Raw genomic sequence first — 17,774 nt, 5'->3', positions numbered from 1 at the left:
ATCGTGACAGCCCTAATTAAAAGTTGTTAGCTCTACAGTAATTAACTAAAGTGGATACTTGAGACTACAGCTCAAGTCCTTCAGATGGACTCTATGGACTTAAGTGTGTGAGAAGCATGTCCATATAAATAACAGAGTGTAAACCGAATTTCCCCTCTGGGATTAATAAAGTATATCAAAATCAAAAAAAGCTGTTTTGTTTTTAACAGTGAAATTCTTCTGGAAACACATCAAACTATTATTGTGCAAAACAATGCATCCTGAAGGGATTAGAGGAAGAACAATAACCTCATAAATACTTAAAAGAAAACATGTGATTTAGTGCGCTCATTCACAAATGTTGTCAAAAAACAGAGAATAAACAGGAAGAATATGCCACCTGGGATTTCAGATAAAATGTTTGATAAATGTAGAACTGACATGAGATCCGAAGTGCCAGATGTGCTTGATATATGTTGCATCATGAGAAGAGCATCAATAGTCAGAAAAGACATGTAAAAGAGGACAGACCTGGAACTGGGCGTTAACTGTGGGGGGCTTTGTCGTCCTGTGAGGGTGGAAGATAACTTTGCTGGTTCGGTCATGTGCAGTCAGGCCAACGATATGTTGGATTGAGTTGAGATTCACGAGGTTCTGTTCATTAAAGCACAAACATCTGTTAGCATTCAGTGGACACATTAATGAACAGAGGATTGAGACGAAGAATTACAACTGAATCTCTATTCAGATTTATGCTGAATTATTAAAAGTTTAATCAAATCTGCACACATTACGCATGCCTCTACCTTTGGAATCAGCTGCTTCTGTCGACCAGCTCGGCTCTTTCTGCAGACAGTACAAACAAAATATATGACTCTTCAGCATACAGCTCTGGAAACAGACTCAGAAGATGATAGTTAACAAATTAAATTCCAAAGGCATGAAGCTCACTTACTTCTTCTGCTCATAAGATGTATAGATGTCAAATACGTCGAGAGACAGATCATCAGAGCGATCAAAGGAGAAATCCAAGGTCAGGCTGTTGCTGGAAATATAAGAGAGAGAGATGCTTTAAATCCATCTGCAAGGAGTATTTTCTTTTCTTTAATCTCTAATTCACATTAAACTTAAGATGTTCAGAATATACGTGTTGTCTCTGAGGGTCATACTTTGTATTTTTAAAAAACTGTCACAAAGGGAAAACCGTTTAAATGAATGTTCAATATGTTTGTTGACTCTTAATCTGATGAGGCCTGTGCCTGTCTACTATCCCATTTATTCTGGGAAAACTCCCCCTGACATGCAACTAGCCCCTGATCCACATAAACAAGTACTGTACACGTAGCTTCAATACTTCCTCATACAGACTCTTAAATGGGGGGACATTTATATTCTCCTTTAATACTGGTAAGACCTGCAACACAGCTTGAGTAAGAGACCCTCCTTCCTCTCAGAGACTTGTTTATACGTCACCTTTAATAATACTATCGGTCTAAATGACATTTCCTTAAAGAGGACATATTATCCCCCTTTTCCACCTTTTCAAACAGTCCCCTGAGGTCTAAATGAAACATATGTGCTGTGGTCAAAATATAACATGAATCAAGCACCAGAGGAGGTTTGTGACCCTGTATAAACCAGCTCTCTCAGAACGCTCCGTCTTGGTGTGTGTGTCTCTTTAAATGAGCCCACCCTGAGTTTTCCCGGTAGACATCACTCCTCTGTAGCGAGAATAAAAATGGCAGATCTGCGCAAAAGTTTTGTTGTAGGCTGGGGGTGGAGTCCATGGATGGAGATATTAGGGAAGGGGAGGGGATTTTTATTACCAGAATCCCACTGTGATGTCACAAGGAGCGCAAATTTGAAACTGAGCATTTTTCTCTGTGTTGTAAGACTTGTGCAGACCACAAACAAAGGACTGGATGGGTTTAGTTCATATTTTGTGGGTCGGCAGACACTCAGGTTACCCAAATATATGTTCAAAAACACTGTAAAAGTGGATTTTTCATCATATGTCCCCTGTAACAAATAAAATGTGAACTGATCAAAATGAGTCAGTGAGTGAACAGAACATAACAAAGAAATGTCTGTTTCTGGATGTAAACCATCATGGCTGATGGAATTACTCATCAAATATTAATGCTCTGAAACTTAGTCTCTGTGTGATCCAGGAAACAGTTTCAGTTTCAAACATTTTGAACTGACACAATGAAAATCAGTGGAAGTTTATGTGGAGGATAGGCATGTCAGTGGACTCAATATCCACTATAACTGAACTTACCTGGACAGCCTGTTGATGGGACTGCTCTGCTGTCTCATGCATTTGAGAGATATCCGGGAGTTATGTCTGCTTTTAACTGAGGTGACAAAACAGCAAGTCAGTTGTATATTATCATTAAAACACAATATTTCAATCACATTTTATTAACTAAAGTCAGGTAAACTAACATGCTATTGTATCAAAAACACACAAACACATCCAAGATTAGCTAAGAATGAAACTGGATTAGCAAACATTGCTTCTTACTCAGTTCAGCCCGCTTGCGTCCCATGTTTTTGAACACTGAGAGGATGCGGATGGTGGCTCTAAGGACTCCCCATCTGAACTGCGCCACCGGACTCGACGCAACCAAGTGATGCAGGAAAGACCGCTCACTGCTCCGTAGAAGTGATATAACCTCAGGACGCATGTGCTCAGTGTTTTTCTCCCGGAAATCCTGAAGAACAAAAAAAATTGTTCACTTTTATTCTAGCTTTAGATTTAAAAAAAAAAAAAAAGGAATCTGTGCTGTGCACATTTATAACATCATTCACATCTTCAAACTGCACAGTGAAACAATTCTGAGTCTGTTTGGAAGAAGGAGCCTCGTTAATGATTCACTTAGTTTGAACACGTTTCCTGGTTTTTCCCACAGTAGCTTTTTTAACAAGGCTGCTGCACACAAGTTCTGGGTTTCAGTTATCGAGCTGTTTCATATCAAATGTAGACAGGGACAGTTTTTATTTACTCTGTAGAATGAAAGGAGTGTGAAATATGCTGCACCTTGATGTTATACTTGACCCTGCCAGCAAAGTGTTGAATAACAAAAGATGACTCTGTATCTGAAGCGGGTGAGAAGAACGGGCTGTCATGATGCTGCCTCTTCAACTTGTTCATCAAGGTTTCATCCGTGGCCTGAGGGCGGCTGAAAATACACAGAGAGAGGGACAGAGGGTCAATATCAACACATGATATCTTAAAAAGAAAAATGAGATGCAGATTGTGTGGAAATATGGAAAAAGACTTGAGACAGAGTACGTCTGTTGTCAGGCAGGAGATAGTGAAACATAATAGCTACGGTTAACCAGCAGAGATGCACAGATTGATATCGATGTGTAAAATAATAATTCAGCATATGGCCGGATGTTTCTTCCATTACTTCTATGTAATTCATCATGTCTGTTTTTCAAATACGCCATAAAGTCTGACATACTCAAACTGCATGTCGCTGAAATTTCCCTGAGATGGTGAAAGATTCTCACACTGACAAATATTTCTTTAATCCTTGGCCATGAAATCAAATTAGAGTTTGTCCAACAGCATGTGACTTCTTCTGCCCGACTAAAAAAGTTGAACCCTTCGACTGCCACTTTGTGCCCAAATGTTTTAGTTAAAGTTCACCTACCTGCTCTCCTCGTCCAGCAGTTTAAAGAGTCCGCTTGCTTTCTCACCGATCAGCTCAATGCAGCCACTGTTGTCAGAGTGGTCGATGTTTTTCCAGGTGAGGCCCTCTGACACATAGACCTCCTGGAATATATTTCAAACACAACAATACATTGTCAGCAGTCAAAAAGGACAACACACTAACATAGTTACCATGGTATCGGCAAGTTTTAAGCCTCCTTGACGCCAAAATTAACGAATAAAAAAAATAAAAACAAACTGAAATGAGACAAAAAATTAAAGCACTAAATTCTTAATCACAGATTGAAGCTACAACTGAGATAATGATAAAATACACAATAATTTATCTGTTTATAAGTTCATATAAAAAGAACATTTTCTGGTACTTCTTACACTGCAGGTCAAATTCACCTGTTCACACAACACACTGACGACAGAGGCTGCTCTGTAAAGTGTCCTTCAGTTTTAACTAATCCAATTCATACACATTCACACGCCGCTGACAGAGCAGCAGGAGAAATTTAGGGTTCAATGTATTGCCAAAGAACACTTAAGAATGAGAAACACCAACTTGTGTAAGCTTGAAGATGTGCTGGTTGTTGTAATATTGCAGTTTCTCGTTGGTGTAGTTGATGCACAGCTGCTCAAAGCTGTTCATGCGGAGGTTCTCAAATCCAAACATATCCAGTACCCCGATGGACAAACACTAAAAAACAAGAACAATTTATATACCGTCATACAAAAAGCAGCATACTTGGTACATGTTTATGTCACTGATGAGCTAATTTAATGGTGTAAAGTCCTGCCAAACTACAGTGTATGTTTTAAATAATCCAACTTTCTAATGACTTTAGAATTTTATTTTATTTTATTATTCCCTTTTCAGAAAAAAACCCTTGGACTTAAGACATACAGTTGTGATAATTGATCAGTTGCAGCAATTTAAAAAAAATCCCTCTACTAATTTTGAGCAGAACGGTTGAAAATGTTAATTGAGTAAAAATGGCCGCCTGCTATTCCTCTTTATTAACTTAGTAGTAATTCCATTAACTCTGTTACATGACTTACAGAGACAGAGTCCTTGATGTCCTGTCTGTTCAGCACTGCATGGTTGATGTGAAGGATGATCCAGTCAAACAGGACGCTGTATAAAGACTTGGCCATGGAGTCCCGCACACTGTAGGCCTGAACACGCAGAAACATCAAACGAAGAAAGTTAGAAAAAGGGAGTTTGGATAAACATGCTAAATCTTACAGTAAATTTAAACTCTGTACCTCATGTAGGTTGTACTGTGAAAGCACAGAGGCGTTGGCACTCACTACTCTCCTCTTGGTCAAAGTCTTCACCAGAAGCTCCTTTTTCACCTTGAAAATAAATATCAAAATAAAATGATTACGACAGCTCATCAACACAAATAATGAATGCACAAGAGAACCACTTCTTACAGCTGAATTTGACCATCAGAGCAGGTTACAGCATGTTTGTTCTTTAACAATACACAGAGTTATTTTAGGTGTAGCGATGACGCACACAGTTCATCACACTTAGTAACTGTGATTTCATCCTAAGTGTAGCAGTATTGAACTAGAAAGTTAAGACTTCATGTCCTTGATTTAGATGAGTTTCATGAACGTTTCAGTGTAGAGACGTACTTTCAGGAGGTCTGACAGTGAGGACAAAACTTCATCAGGTCCCACTTCCAGGACTTCACTGTCTTCAGACAGTGTGAAGGTCACATTGCCCAGGTGAAGGATCGCCGAGAGGATGGAAAATATGCTGCAAGGTGGAAATACAAACAGAAAGTGTTGGCAAGAGAGGTTTTTAGGTTCTTTAATTTAGGAGTAAGAGGTGAAGCGAACGACTTTCTGTAATGCTAAACGTCCTACTGAGTCAATCTTTTTCATTCTGGTACACAGGTTGACACAGGAGGATTTTCAGTTGTATTGCAGAGTTTAAATCTATTTCATTTTGCAACAAATCACATCATGATATTCATTCATTCAAATCTGACTTTTTCCATATTTTGTGCCTTCAAATCAAGTTTCCTTTTTCACAATCTTAAACTTAAAGCTTCACATTGACTGGTTATTCTTCTCACTCCTTTTGTTGTATATTTTTTGATTTCATTATCTCTTATCTTTTCTTTCTTTCAACCTTCCTCACAGTTCATCAGTGTGTCCACGTTAAATCAAAACAGATGAGAAACTTGTCTCTGGCTAACAGCAGCGTCTGATATACTAATCTTTGCTGTGTTGACATTCACATATCAGTGCTGCCTTCAGTTTTCTTTCCTGATATCTCATTAGCTACAGAAACAAGCTGCACATGCAGGTCACAGATACTGAGGCGGTTCATACTACTCTGAACTTTGTGTCTAATTGTGGTTATTCACCAGGGGAGCTAACAGGAACAGGTTACAAACTATGCTGTAAATGTTTTTGTTTTTTTGTGCACACTGTGTCCCGAGGCTGTCAGGCACTCATTCACATGCTTGCTGCATTTTTTCTCCTGCTTGACTTGACAAGCTCTGACCTGTTACTGACAGCAGAACAGAAAGCAGGAACTACTCAACAGTTTTCTGCTAAAAAAAAAAACATGACTATGTTACGTTACTTGTGTGGATAGTGTTTAGACTGGTACATCTTACCGAGCTGTGCAGCTTCATTATCAATCAATCAATCTTTATTAGTTTAGCGTCAATTCATTCTAAATGTTATCTCAAGACACTTTACAAAAAAAGACCTTACTCTTTGTTAAATTATCTACAAAGACCCAACTTTAATTAATCCATCATGAGCACTGAGCAACTTTTAGCAAAGATACAGTGGAGAGGATAAACTTCTTTAAGAGGCAGAAACCTCGAGCAGAACCAGACTCATGATGAACATGACATCTGCTGAAACTGTTCTGGGCTTGAAAAGTAGGATAGATAGAGATGCATTGATGCACTATCATCACTGTTGACATTGTAAACATCTCCAGACTAAGAGCCAAGGGTGAAAAATATGATTTTGTCTTTCAAATATTTAGTTTTAGTTGTAAGGTTTTATTTGGAGACAGGGCAGACGATAGAGCCAGAAATTGGCGCGTGAGAGAGAGAGAGAGAGAGAGAGAGAGAGAGAGAGAGAGAGAGAGAGAGAGAGAGAGAGAGAGAGAGAGAGAGAGAGAGAGAGAGACTTGACATGACATGCGGGAAAGGAGCCACAGGTCGTACTCAAACCCGGGCCGCCCACTTTGAGGATTAGAGCCTCTGTACATGGGTTGCACGCACCAACAACCAGGCTGTTAGCGCTCCCTCTTTCAAATACTTCTGTCACTCCATGCTTGTCATCCTCTTGGTGTACCAACGATTGAGCTTTACTGTAATGATAAATGGACTGTTGGGTCGTTCAAAACAAATTCTACACGTCTGACAAAAAAAAAAAACAATGTGATTTTTTTATAAACAATTGAGGCATAATTACAGGCTTTTTCTTTTCCATACAATCACATTTATAAAACTCAGCAGTCATTTGTTGACTTTTCCTAAAAGGTAGCTTTAGCTCAACCTGCCTGCATCATTTCAAGTTAAAATCATACTTACTATTTCTTGGTGGCGGCCAGGAAGCCGACCATCTCCAAGGCTTGATGAAGCCTCTTGTATTTCTGCCTGAGATTCTCCTCGTCATCTAAAGAGAAGTCTTCCTGCAGGAAACCAGAAGTGAGATGGAGAGAGAAAAGGAGGGGTTAAGAAATGATGCTACAGGGGTGTATGTTTGGATTCAGATTACCTTGTTAATCTAAAGAGTCATAACAAAAAAAGCATCTCTTTTTATTTGTTTCTTCTTCATTATGTGGATGTAAAACGTTGAAACTTTATGTATTTGTCCATGTAGTGCTCACACCTGTCGCTGAGTTTTAGAAGCTCACAACTGAAAGCTCTTTCATCGAAAGTTTTGCACCATTAAAGCACATAAACCTGTAAGTAAATCGTTACCTTTTAATTTACAGAAGTTATTCACTATTAGAGATAGTTCGGTCAAACACAGGAGTAAATATCATGTCATGTTCAATTATTTTGGAACAACATTAAAACAAAGATGTGTTTCGATTTATGGAGTCAAATTATGAAACTGTCAAGAGAGACAACAATCGATGATTCAAATCTATTCATGTGAAGAAAACATTAGCTACGTATGGATCAGAAGAACTTTTTTCCAGGTAATTAGTTTTGATTGGTCAACTTTAATTAAAATAAAGTATCATGTGTTTCTCTTTTCTCAGTGAAGTGTGATGGATTGTACCCACACATGGCTTATGTAAATATGAATGTACTTAAACATGTAATCTGGCCACAGTACATTACTGTAATGTATTTAATTTTTTTTATCTTATTTACTTTTTTTCCTTGTACAAAGGGCAGGTTAATACGTTTTTCTTCTTCCTGCACCTTTTCGTTTGTTGTATAAGCCAAAGTGAAAAAGAACGTTTCCTCTACATAGTACTGTTCAAACAGAACCAAATAAAACAAATGAATAAAAAGTCTCATTGAGTGAGTCACAGCTGATTTCACTGAACCCGACTGAGCTTTAAATTAGATAGACAAGAACCTATTTGGTCAATTCAGTCACATAAGTCAAGACATGGAGGACTGAAAAGTCTTTTTCACTGTTTGTTTAAAAACAGTAAAACATATATTTCTTATTTTAGTTCTGAGTTTTCAATCTTTTTTTCTTATGTCAGAGGAAAGCCATGAGACACTCAGCAGGAAAGTTTTAGCTGAAGCTAAATCTGTAATCCCATCACAAACAAAGATTAAGTGCGTCTGAATTCAAAGAAACTGAAAATACTTGTTAAATGGCGAGGCTAAATGCTGGTAGTCGGTCCATTTAGAACTGTTAACACAAACAAAAAGGGACCGACCTTTTTTAAGTTATTGCTGAGTCAGCACCGGGGTTCAATCAAGCAACAGCTCTTAAAGGCATTAATAAACAGGATTTAATAAGCAAAGACATCAATATGTCAACTAATATAATGGCGTTTGTTTGAGAGAAAGCAGGGGCACTGTAAGCCCGGTTAAAGGGCAGATTCAGAGTTTATTGGAGTGCTTGTTTATTTACCACTCTGACCAAGCTTTGTCACACATCTATTTACTGCTGAGGAGTTTCCAGATAATGTGGATCTGATTCCATTGAAACATCAACCGCCGGTTTTCCCCTCTTCGATAACATCAAATGAAATCACGCCTAACGCTCACCCTCCTCCCCTCTCTCAGTTACTGCAGCTGTAAAATGGGCGGATCAAAAGTACCTGCTTGAGGTAGAGATAATCCTGCGGCTGTAGGAGGTGAAACTCCTCCTGCTCGTCTTTGGACGCTCCCACGAGCAGGTAGTAGAACACATGGTAGTTCCTGTAAACCACAGGTGAAAGAATGACAACACAATCAATCAAGGCTGTTATTTACATAAACTTTCACTGCACAAAGTAGGAGGACATCACACTTCTTTAAGAGCGCTCTGCTCATGTTAGGCGCCAGGCATGTAAGAATAAAAAATAACAATGAATGAGGCGTGTGTCTGGGAGGATATGAAATTCCATCTGGATGAGTCTTCACCATACCTCTCATTCTTATCTCGGGACACCACTCTGCACTTTTCCAGCAGGTACTTCTCAATAAATGCCCTGAAAGAGAGAGACACGCGAGAAGAGAACGTCAACCATGTGTGTGAACATTTGGTGGGTTGTCCAACATCATCCAAGTACGGCCAAATTACCAGATACACAAAAACATTTATCAACAAAATAACTTCCAGAAGTGAGCACAGACAGTCAGGGAGAGAACTCAAACACAAAGCCTCACCCTCTGATGACGCCGCTCTCCAGATAGTTCAGCTGGATGAACTTCCCAAAGCGACTCGAGTTGTTATTCTCTGCAGTCTTGGCGTTGCCGAAGGCCTGTTTGGAACATAGGGAACATCAGTTTTCACTAAAGTAAACAGAAAAACTTTGTGGGCACGTTTTTCACAGACGCTGGCACCAGGGACCAGAACACTGTAAACACAGAACAGCTTTCAGATAAATCTGTTCAGTCTGTAGAGGGAAGGGGCCCTGTTCCAGTTAGAAACCTCATGGACATGGATGATTGAGGTTGGTGGGAAGTATGGATTTAATTTACGATGTTCATGATTATAAATTAATCTGTTTATTTCTTTCTCAGCTTATTTAGAAATCTTTGATCGATTGTTGCTGAAGTCATTGTTGCAGATGAAGCCTGAACTAATTAAAGGTTTGCAAATCAGACTCATGGATGTAGACTTTAAAAACATCAGAAACGTATCAGTATTCAGTAATACTACAACTTAAGATCATAACTGTAAAAAAACAAGTAGGTTATGTCTTGATAATTTAAGTCTCTTGAATATGTTAATAGTCTATGTTGTGAATTTTAAATTGTTTTTTTTTTGGGGGGGGGGGGGGCTTTTTGTGCCTTTATTGTAGCGATAGGACAGTGGATAGAGACTGAAATCAGGGAGGGAGGGAGAGGAGAGAGAGAGAGAGAGAGAGAGAGAGAGAGAGAGAGAGAGAGAGAGAGAGAGAGAGAGAGAGAGCGGGAGGAATTACATGTGGGAAAGGCCACAGGTCAGATTTGAACCTGGGCCTGAATTTAATATTGTTTCTTAACTGAAACAGTTTGCATTCAAATTAACACTGTGATGGATTTTATCCTTCAATCAAACAATATGGATACCTGTTTGTTATCCATAGCAACAAAATGAGAACTCTTAAGCTTCCCTTATGTAAGAAATTTCTTGTTTTCAATTACTAAAAAATTGCAAGCAAACTCCTGCAGACTGTCGATATTACATAAATACATTGTCAACGTTTCATAACGTCTGCTGTCACCTCCTCTGCTTACTGTCTGTTAGTAAAGGACGTAAACTTGACTTTTGCGTCTTTATAAGATGACAAAAGGACTTGAGAAATGTCATTATTAGCAGACCTAAGAATTTGAAAGGACCACTGCTGCTCTGTCACTTTCAGCTCTGGGTTCAAATGTGACTGAAGGTCTGTTGTTTTATTTTTAAGCTTTGGTTCTTTTGGACACTATCAGTCATTAGAGTAACAGTATTGTTTTAAAGCATTTGGTATCTTAAAGTATTGTACATCCACATCACCAGCAGTCCTGCTAACTGCATCAACACAGATATACCAGGAGATTTCCATATGTACAAAAGAAAATTCAAGGATTATGAATGACGTTAGTTGCAGAGGAAACATTTCACAACAGCTCTGATTGTTTTGATCCTGAGACTGGAGACAGTTACTATGGGCAACAGCAACAACACAACTGACACCGCCCAGTCACTGGATGAAATGACGCTCATTAGCTGCAGCTGAGCCCAAGTCAGCACCTGGAAGGTATCCTTCTTCTTCATTCCAGTGTGAGCTTCCCTGAGGGCCACGCTACTGTATGTCTGCACTGACTGCTGTACTCATGCAGCACTGGCAGGTAAAGCTCTGCATCGCTGGAATGTTCCTACCCGGTGCACCTCTGTCAACACAGCACGGGAGGTTCAAACCTGGCTTTTATTTGCAGATCTATCACACCAACATAAAGCATGTGCATACAGCGGGGAAAAGCTGAAAGGCATGCAGAGAGAGGAGTGAAGATGGTATGAGGAAGAGGGGGAGAAACAGGTGTTTGCCACGTCCCACTTTAGACCTTTAAGAGGAGCTCCTGTGGCCCAACAGAGGAAAAGGAGATAAGTGAATTCAAGGAGAACTTGTCTGCTCATTAAGTCAACAAAATTCCAACTTTATCACAAGGAATTTGGCCTCAAAAAATGTCAACAATGTGGGAAATACCCAGGGTAAGTTATGGAGAAAATAAGCACATTGAGTACGATATCTTGGGGATTTGGTTTCTGTGGTGAACATATTAAACTAATTATCTATATGACATCAACCAAACAATGAACTTTACTAGTAGCTGGACAAATATCGATACGCTTTTCCTGACTGGTGTGGTGCAACTAGTCGTATCGCTGGTGCCAAAAATGTCTATTTTCATTTTTCACACGGTGGGGCTTATGAAATGAACCAGGGTGACGTGATGAGAAGGTAATTGGTTAAAGACAAAGTCGACAGCAGGATACTGTGGGACAGCGATGTGGACGTTATAATGGAACAAGCATGATGAGAGAAGAGACATCAAGTTGTAGTTCATGAATACAGTAATCCTGCACTTTCCCTTTTAAGGTGAATTGTATATTCTTTAGTTAAACAGATGTCATGATGTATCATAATGTGATTGTCATGACATATTTCTTTTTTTTTGGCTTTTATCGTAGACAGGACAGTGGATAGTGTTGGAAATCAAGAAGAGAGAGAGTGGGGAAAGAAGCCACAACTTCAAGGGCTACCCACTCTATCTAACCACTAGGCCACCGGCGCCCTGACATATATTATTAATGCAGAATCACTTTATTGTGTTATTATGATGTGCCATATATCACGTATCATATTGTATCGTATCCTTCCTCATCAAATGTAACTGCGTAAGTGCACGGTGTGATTTCCATCACCAGCAGTTTAGTGTGTTGACATTGTAAATTCTGCAGGTTTAGAGAATCTCTAAATGTTATGCCTGTGACTCATCATTATTTAGTTAGTTGCACTTGATCTTTTTTTTTTAATGCCAGGACAAAAACAGAGAAGAGTTTTACTTTTGAATTTGAACACTTTTAAGAAAAAGGGAAACATTTATAGGAAAAAAATAGAAACATAATTTTCTTTTATAAGATTTATCCCCTAACATTTATCTGGGAACTTCTTGTTTATGTGAGTCATTTCTCAGTTATCTATGTCAAGGGACTGCTTTAACATTATATTTAGTCTACCAAAAGCAGAATGATGAGAGGATACTGTGAGCCACAAATAATATGAAGTATTTTTGTCCTAAACAAGTTAGTCAAATAAAAAGACCTTCAATTACAAACATCTTGAAACATTAACCATGGGTCTGTATTACGTCTTTAAAGACTCAAACTGAGAGAATCCAAGGCCCCTGAGTTCATACACGGCTACATGAAATAAGAGAGGGAGAGCAGGAGAGTGTTTTCAAAGAGAGAGAAAATGCAAGAAAGGAGGAGATTTCTACTTTGTAGTGTAAGTTCACCAGCAGACCTGGCTGAGCCTGTTTTGACACGTTTCTTTTTTCTCTTCTCTCTCCGGTGTTCCCTCAGCGACAACGCCCTGCACATTCCCGCTGCAGAGCTCACCTATCAGCTTCCTGAACACAAACCTGGACTCAGTCAGGAAACCAGCACACTTAATGAAAGCAAGGTGCCATCACCTGCTGGCTGCAGATTTGTACAGATTTGAAACGTAAATTACTTAAATCATTCTTTGATATCTTCATAAATGACTAGATTTAAAGGAGGCGTTGTTTGTGTTAGACAGAGGCAGTTTTCTTACGTCTGGCAGACTGAGCTAAATGCTGACATATAGAGAGATAAAACAAAATCAAAAGTAACAAGGAAGGAAGTGACACATTTCTGACGTCTGAGAAACAGGAACAAGAATCTCAGGTTTTGACTCGTATTTAAAAGGAAATCCCAAAATGGCAAAAGTGATTACTGCAAAGCACCCAAACTACCAAAACCTTTAAAAAAAAACAGATTAACACATCAACTAATCCTGGTTACTACAGAAAGGATCTCACCCATAGGTCTCAGCTAAGCCTCTATTGATATTCAGCTCTGGTGTAAACACTTGTGCAGGGCCTCCTCTGTTGTTGTGGCTTGACCTCTGTCTTCAGTAAACTTGTTCCTTATTTCCTTCAATCAAATCACACTTTAACCACATGACAAGTCTCAACTCAAATCTCAGCTTCTTGTAATGCCTGCTGAACAAAAGACCACAAAAAAACAACAACTAAATGCCACAAAGATCAGTTAACGAGAGAAAATCTCAAGCTGTGTCTTATTTCATGAGGAACTTGTTGAACTTGTTCAAAGAGGAAGAATACACATCTAGTCAAACCACGCTGGCCAATGGTGATAGGGTACATGAGTATCAGTGTGATCAGTAACAGTAAGTGTTGGCCAGGATCCTTTGTGTTAAAGGTTACTAGGTCTTTAGATGGACTGATAAAACATGCACTTCGCACTAATCTCCACTCCTAATACTTCTTCAGAATTTCCACATTTTGGAAGCAGGAAATGTTCACACACAAAAATCAAGTTAAGTTCCACAATGATGAATTTGAAAACAACTAATGCGGTCAATCTCAAGTCCAGAACACCGAACAAAAGCAGGGGGAACTACCTCCATAAATATAAAAGGTGTTACGTTTCAAGAAGGAAGGGATTCCCTTCAAAAAGCACTGGGCCTTGTTTCACATTGATTATTTTGTTGACACATTGTGCGCTATTCATGAAACAGAAAGCACACATAACAAGGAAATGTGAAAAGTGTCTTGTTACTCATTGACTCGGCACAATGTTACAAAGAGACCTTTTAACCCAAATGTGTGAGAGTGAAACTGAAGTCATGTGGTAAAGAAGTGTGCAAACTCCCTTATCGACCTTTTTTGATTGACTCAATTCCAAGCTCTGATAATTGGATGTTTGACTGATTAGATATAGAAGATGAAGAATGGACATTATCGGTTCTCTGCCTCTTAATGAAGCTGATGAATGTTTTAGGCCATTTGTTGCATTTTCTCTGACACATAAGTGAGTAAGAAGACACCACACGGATTAGCACATGTAGCATTTAGTGGTTAGCATTGATTACATTTGCTGTTTTTCATTACAGCAGGAAATACAAACCAGAATAAGAAGATATGTATTTCCTGTACTAAGAGAGTAGGTTCTTTCTCTGCACGTCTCCGTTTTTCAACCGCAGTAATCTGCACATCCAAAAAAAAGATTTGAGTTGAGGGAGATCAAAATAAGAATACTTTAAAGCTCCTGTGAGGAGTTTTGAGTTTGTTTGAAAGCGACTGGAATAAGTATTGATGCATTTTTATGACCTGCAATAGCAAACTACACCATCAAGAACTAAATTTATTATTTCTTTATATTTATTTAGAATTATTATTTCCACTCAGGTTAGGTAGGAGTCACATGACTGACTACAGCATGTTGCCGAACATTCTTTTTACCTTGCAAAGATTGGCAGAGAGGTTCATTTGTCTATTGAAAAAAAAGGGAAGATAAGATTTTCTTGTAGACAAAAACAACAACTAAACAAAACCTAACCTTTTTTTTTAGCTAACTGTTAGCCCGATGAAGGTCCCAAAATGTTGCCAATAAATGTTACCCTTCAGCAAAATGTCATAACCTTTGCATGTTAAATTGCAGTCCTCATTCGGCTCCACTTATTTGTCTTATCCTTCTATACTCTTTCTTGTATCACTTATTCCAAGAATTTTTTTTATTGTGTACACTTGATAATACTAAGAGATGCTAAAAATCCAAAGGAAGTAGCAAACTCCTTTCAAAATTGCATATTTACACAACGAGGACTCCTGAAACAGATGTGTGTGTGTGTGTGTGTGTGTGTGTGTGTGTGTGTGTGTGTGTGTGTGTTTGTGGCTGACTACACATCACAGTGACCTACCTCAAGCACCGGTCCTGCACCGAGGATGGTTCGTTTCAGCCCGCTGCAGTACGTCTTCTTGCTGAGGGCGGTCAGGCAGTGGATGAGGTAACTACTGCTTTCAGTCTTCCCAGAGCCACTCTCACCAGATATCACAATGCACTGGTTAACCTGCCTCTTCAGCATTGCCCGGAAGGCCACATCTGCTATGGCGAATATATGAGGGCTTAGTTTGCCCAGTGGCTGCTTCTCATACATGTTGACATACTTGGGATTGTAGTAAGTGGGTAGGAACTTATTGGGGTTGAGGGCGATGAGGATTCTGCTGGCATAGGTGTAGATTTTAAGCTTATAGAAGCGCTGGCGTAATGCTTCAAGGATACTCTCCTCAGTCACAGTTTGGAGGTTACAAAGATCATCATATTCCTCTGTGATGCTTTCCACTTGGTCGTCTCCACTGTTAGCTTGCTGCTGCTGCTGCTGCAGGATGAAGTAGTAGCCTTGGGTCTTAAGGTGCCACCTCTGCGTCTCTGGTGGCCACAGCAGGACACGCTCCAAAGGGGAGTCTCCAGCCCGCAGTAACCTCTCCTCTCCATCGATCTCCCTCACCTCCAGCAGGCTGTACTTCTGGCAGGCATCCAGGCCCAGCGTGACCACGGCGTTGTGGATGACTGTCCTTGTCGTGTCCCCACCACTGACCTGCAGGGGACAGTAGGCAGCTGTGTCCTGGGACGGCCTGGGGTAGATCTGCACGACACGGGCCTCTTCGTCCCGCTCAGGGGCCCCGGCTCCATCTGTAGCGCTCATCCTGATATCCTGATGTACAGGCAGGCTTCAGCATAACGCACAGCCCCACCTTTCTGCCAGTCTCCACTGGGGAAAAAACACATTTCAGAGAACAAAATGTCAATTAAAGCAGCTCAAAATAAAGCCTTCTCAAGTCAAAAGCAGTGGTACTCTTATTTCTAACAGACTCTTTACACCTAAATGTAATATTTCCAGTATTAAAACGCCATTAAAAATGACATGACTATAAAAATGGGAGTTTCTGTTTACCCTGCTTTCCCCAGCAGTATCAACATGAACATACAGAATCCCAATACACAACATGCCAAGTAACAAATGACAAACACTTAACAAGTGTCAAACAGGACAACATGTCAAAGTCTTACCTTTCGAAAACAAACCCTCAGTTCATCCTTAAGAGCCGAAGTATTCCTAAAATTGAGGATAACAGGACAATCTCTTGAGAACTTGGGAGCGTTGACGAATTCCAAATACTGAAAATATGGGCTACAGGAGGTTAAAAAAAAAGTTTCCCTCACCTGTGCTGCCCAAAAAGGTGAGCCCAAAAAAGCTGCTTATTCGCTTTTAAACATGATGAAATAGTAACTTCCCGGCAGTTCGGACACGAAATGAGTGATATAAGTCACAGTTTTCAGAGAATTTGAGGACTGACGTCTCCCGTCGTCCTGGTCGAGAAGTGAGGTTACTTCCTAGATTCCTCCACACACACACACACACACACACACACACACACACACACACACACACACACACACACACACACCGACACCGACACACACACACACACACCCACCGACACACACAGCCGTTGACGAGGTGAAGATATATGGAAGTCCACCCTACTCTCACCGAAAGGAGGCGGAAAAACAAAGCCAGTATGTGATAAAACTGCCGGAAATAAAGCAGAAGAAGAGACTGTGACAATCTCACATTACGAAGGAGGAGATTTTTTAATAGGGAGCGTTACGAATGAACACTTTAATTGAGCCCAATTGTTACCTGAAGTTCAACTGTTGCAATGGCGCCCCCTGCTGGACAGATGAGGTATCACAAGACATTATTTAATCACATGAAAAAAATAGTCATGGTACTTGTTTTTAACCTGCATTTTAAATGTAACTGGAAAGCAAAGAAGTGTTAACATACAACTATAAATTAAGTAGCCTACCACATGTAAGGTAGGCTTTCATTAAGACTGCCCTTTGAATAATGTGTAGGCCTATAGGTGTATTATATCCTTGGAGTATTAAGTGATGGATTAATGTGTAAATACTTTTAATGTTTCAATGCTATGTTTCTATGATGACCCTGATGAAGGCCACATGCCAAAAACGCGTCGGTCTAATTTGATAATAAAGTTGATCTTCGTGTCTCTGCAGCATTTTGACCTCTTCTAAGCCTTCCACTCTTACTGCACCTATGTTTCAAAACAGCAGAGAAAAGGAGCACATGTACTCAAACAGTGATACATCTTCAGGTGCACGACCGCAAAAAAGACTTCAAGAAAACAGAAAAGTCAGCACACTCAATGTCCTTTAAAATTTATATTAGAGCTGGGTAGAGCAGCGTACAGCATGCTGCGTTTCCCCTTGAATAATAAAAGTATTATCTAATATGAAATACAGGTATTTATCATTCAATTACAGATAAGTAGGGCTAATAATAACATTTAATGCAGGCCTATAATACAGGAAAATCAGCACGCAGGAAACAATGATAGAATAAAAGTCTGAGTTT

At 39.6% G+C, this 17,774-nt stretch overlaps 1 protein-coding gene across 4 annotated transcripts in view; it reads right to left on the bottom strand.

Moving 5' to 3' along the window:
- Window positions 1-16,943, bottom strand: part of LOC109981049 (unconventional myosin-IXb) — a 32,037-nt gene extending 15,094 nt beyond the window's left edge. Inside the window, exons 1-18 of one of the 4 annotated variants that reach the window (XM_065954330.1) lie at window positions 16,556-16,937; window positions 16,403-16,448; window positions 15,252-16,103; window positions 9,484-9,578; window positions 9,243-9,305; window positions 8,934-9,033; window positions 7,228-7,328; window positions 5,297-5,420; window positions 4,919-5,008; window positions 4,712-4,828; window positions 4,215-4,349; window positions 3,645-3,766; window positions 3,023-3,164; window positions 2,507-2,696; window positions 2,261-2,336; window positions 935-1,024; window positions 786-825; window positions 511-633 (exon numbers count right to left, since the gene is read on the bottom strand). In XM_065954330.1, coding sequence (XP_065810402.1) covers window positions 511-633; window positions 786-825; window positions 935-1,024; window positions 2,261-2,336; window positions 2,507-2,696; window positions 3,023-3,164; window positions 3,645-3,766; window positions 4,215-4,349; window positions 4,712-4,828; window positions 4,919-5,008; window positions 5,297-5,420; window positions 7,228-7,328; window positions 8,934-9,033; window positions 9,243-9,305; window positions 9,484-9,578; window positions 15,252-16,037 — 2,394 coding nt within the window. In that variant the 5' untranslated portion in view covers window positions 16,038-16,103; window positions 16,403-16,448; window positions 16,556-16,937. Of the gene's footprint in view, window positions 1-510; window positions 634-785; window positions 826-934; window positions 1,025-2,260; window positions 2,337-2,506; window positions 2,697-3,022; window positions 3,165-3,644; window positions 3,767-4,214; window positions 4,350-4,711; window positions 4,829-4,918; window positions 5,009-5,296; window positions 5,421-7,227; window positions 7,329-8,933; window positions 9,034-9,242; window positions 9,306-9,483; window positions 9,579-15,251; window positions 16,104-16,402 lie in introns of all 4 variants that reach the window. The other 3 variants (XM_065954332.1, XM_065954331.1, XM_029276587.2) reach the window with 3 other exon arrangements.
- Window positions 16,944-17,774: the final 831 nt, after the last annotated feature.

This window comes from Labrus bergylta, chromosome 4, assembly GCF_963930695.1.
Source record: "Labrus bergylta chromosome 4, fLabBer1.1, whole genome shotgun sequence".
Classification (NCBI taxonomy): Eukaryota; Metazoa; Chordata; class Actinopteri; order Labriformes; family Labridae; genus Labrus; species Labrus bergylta.
The sequence above is the reverse complement of the archived record's forward strand: the minus strand, read 5'-3'. Positions and strand labels throughout refer to the sequence as shown.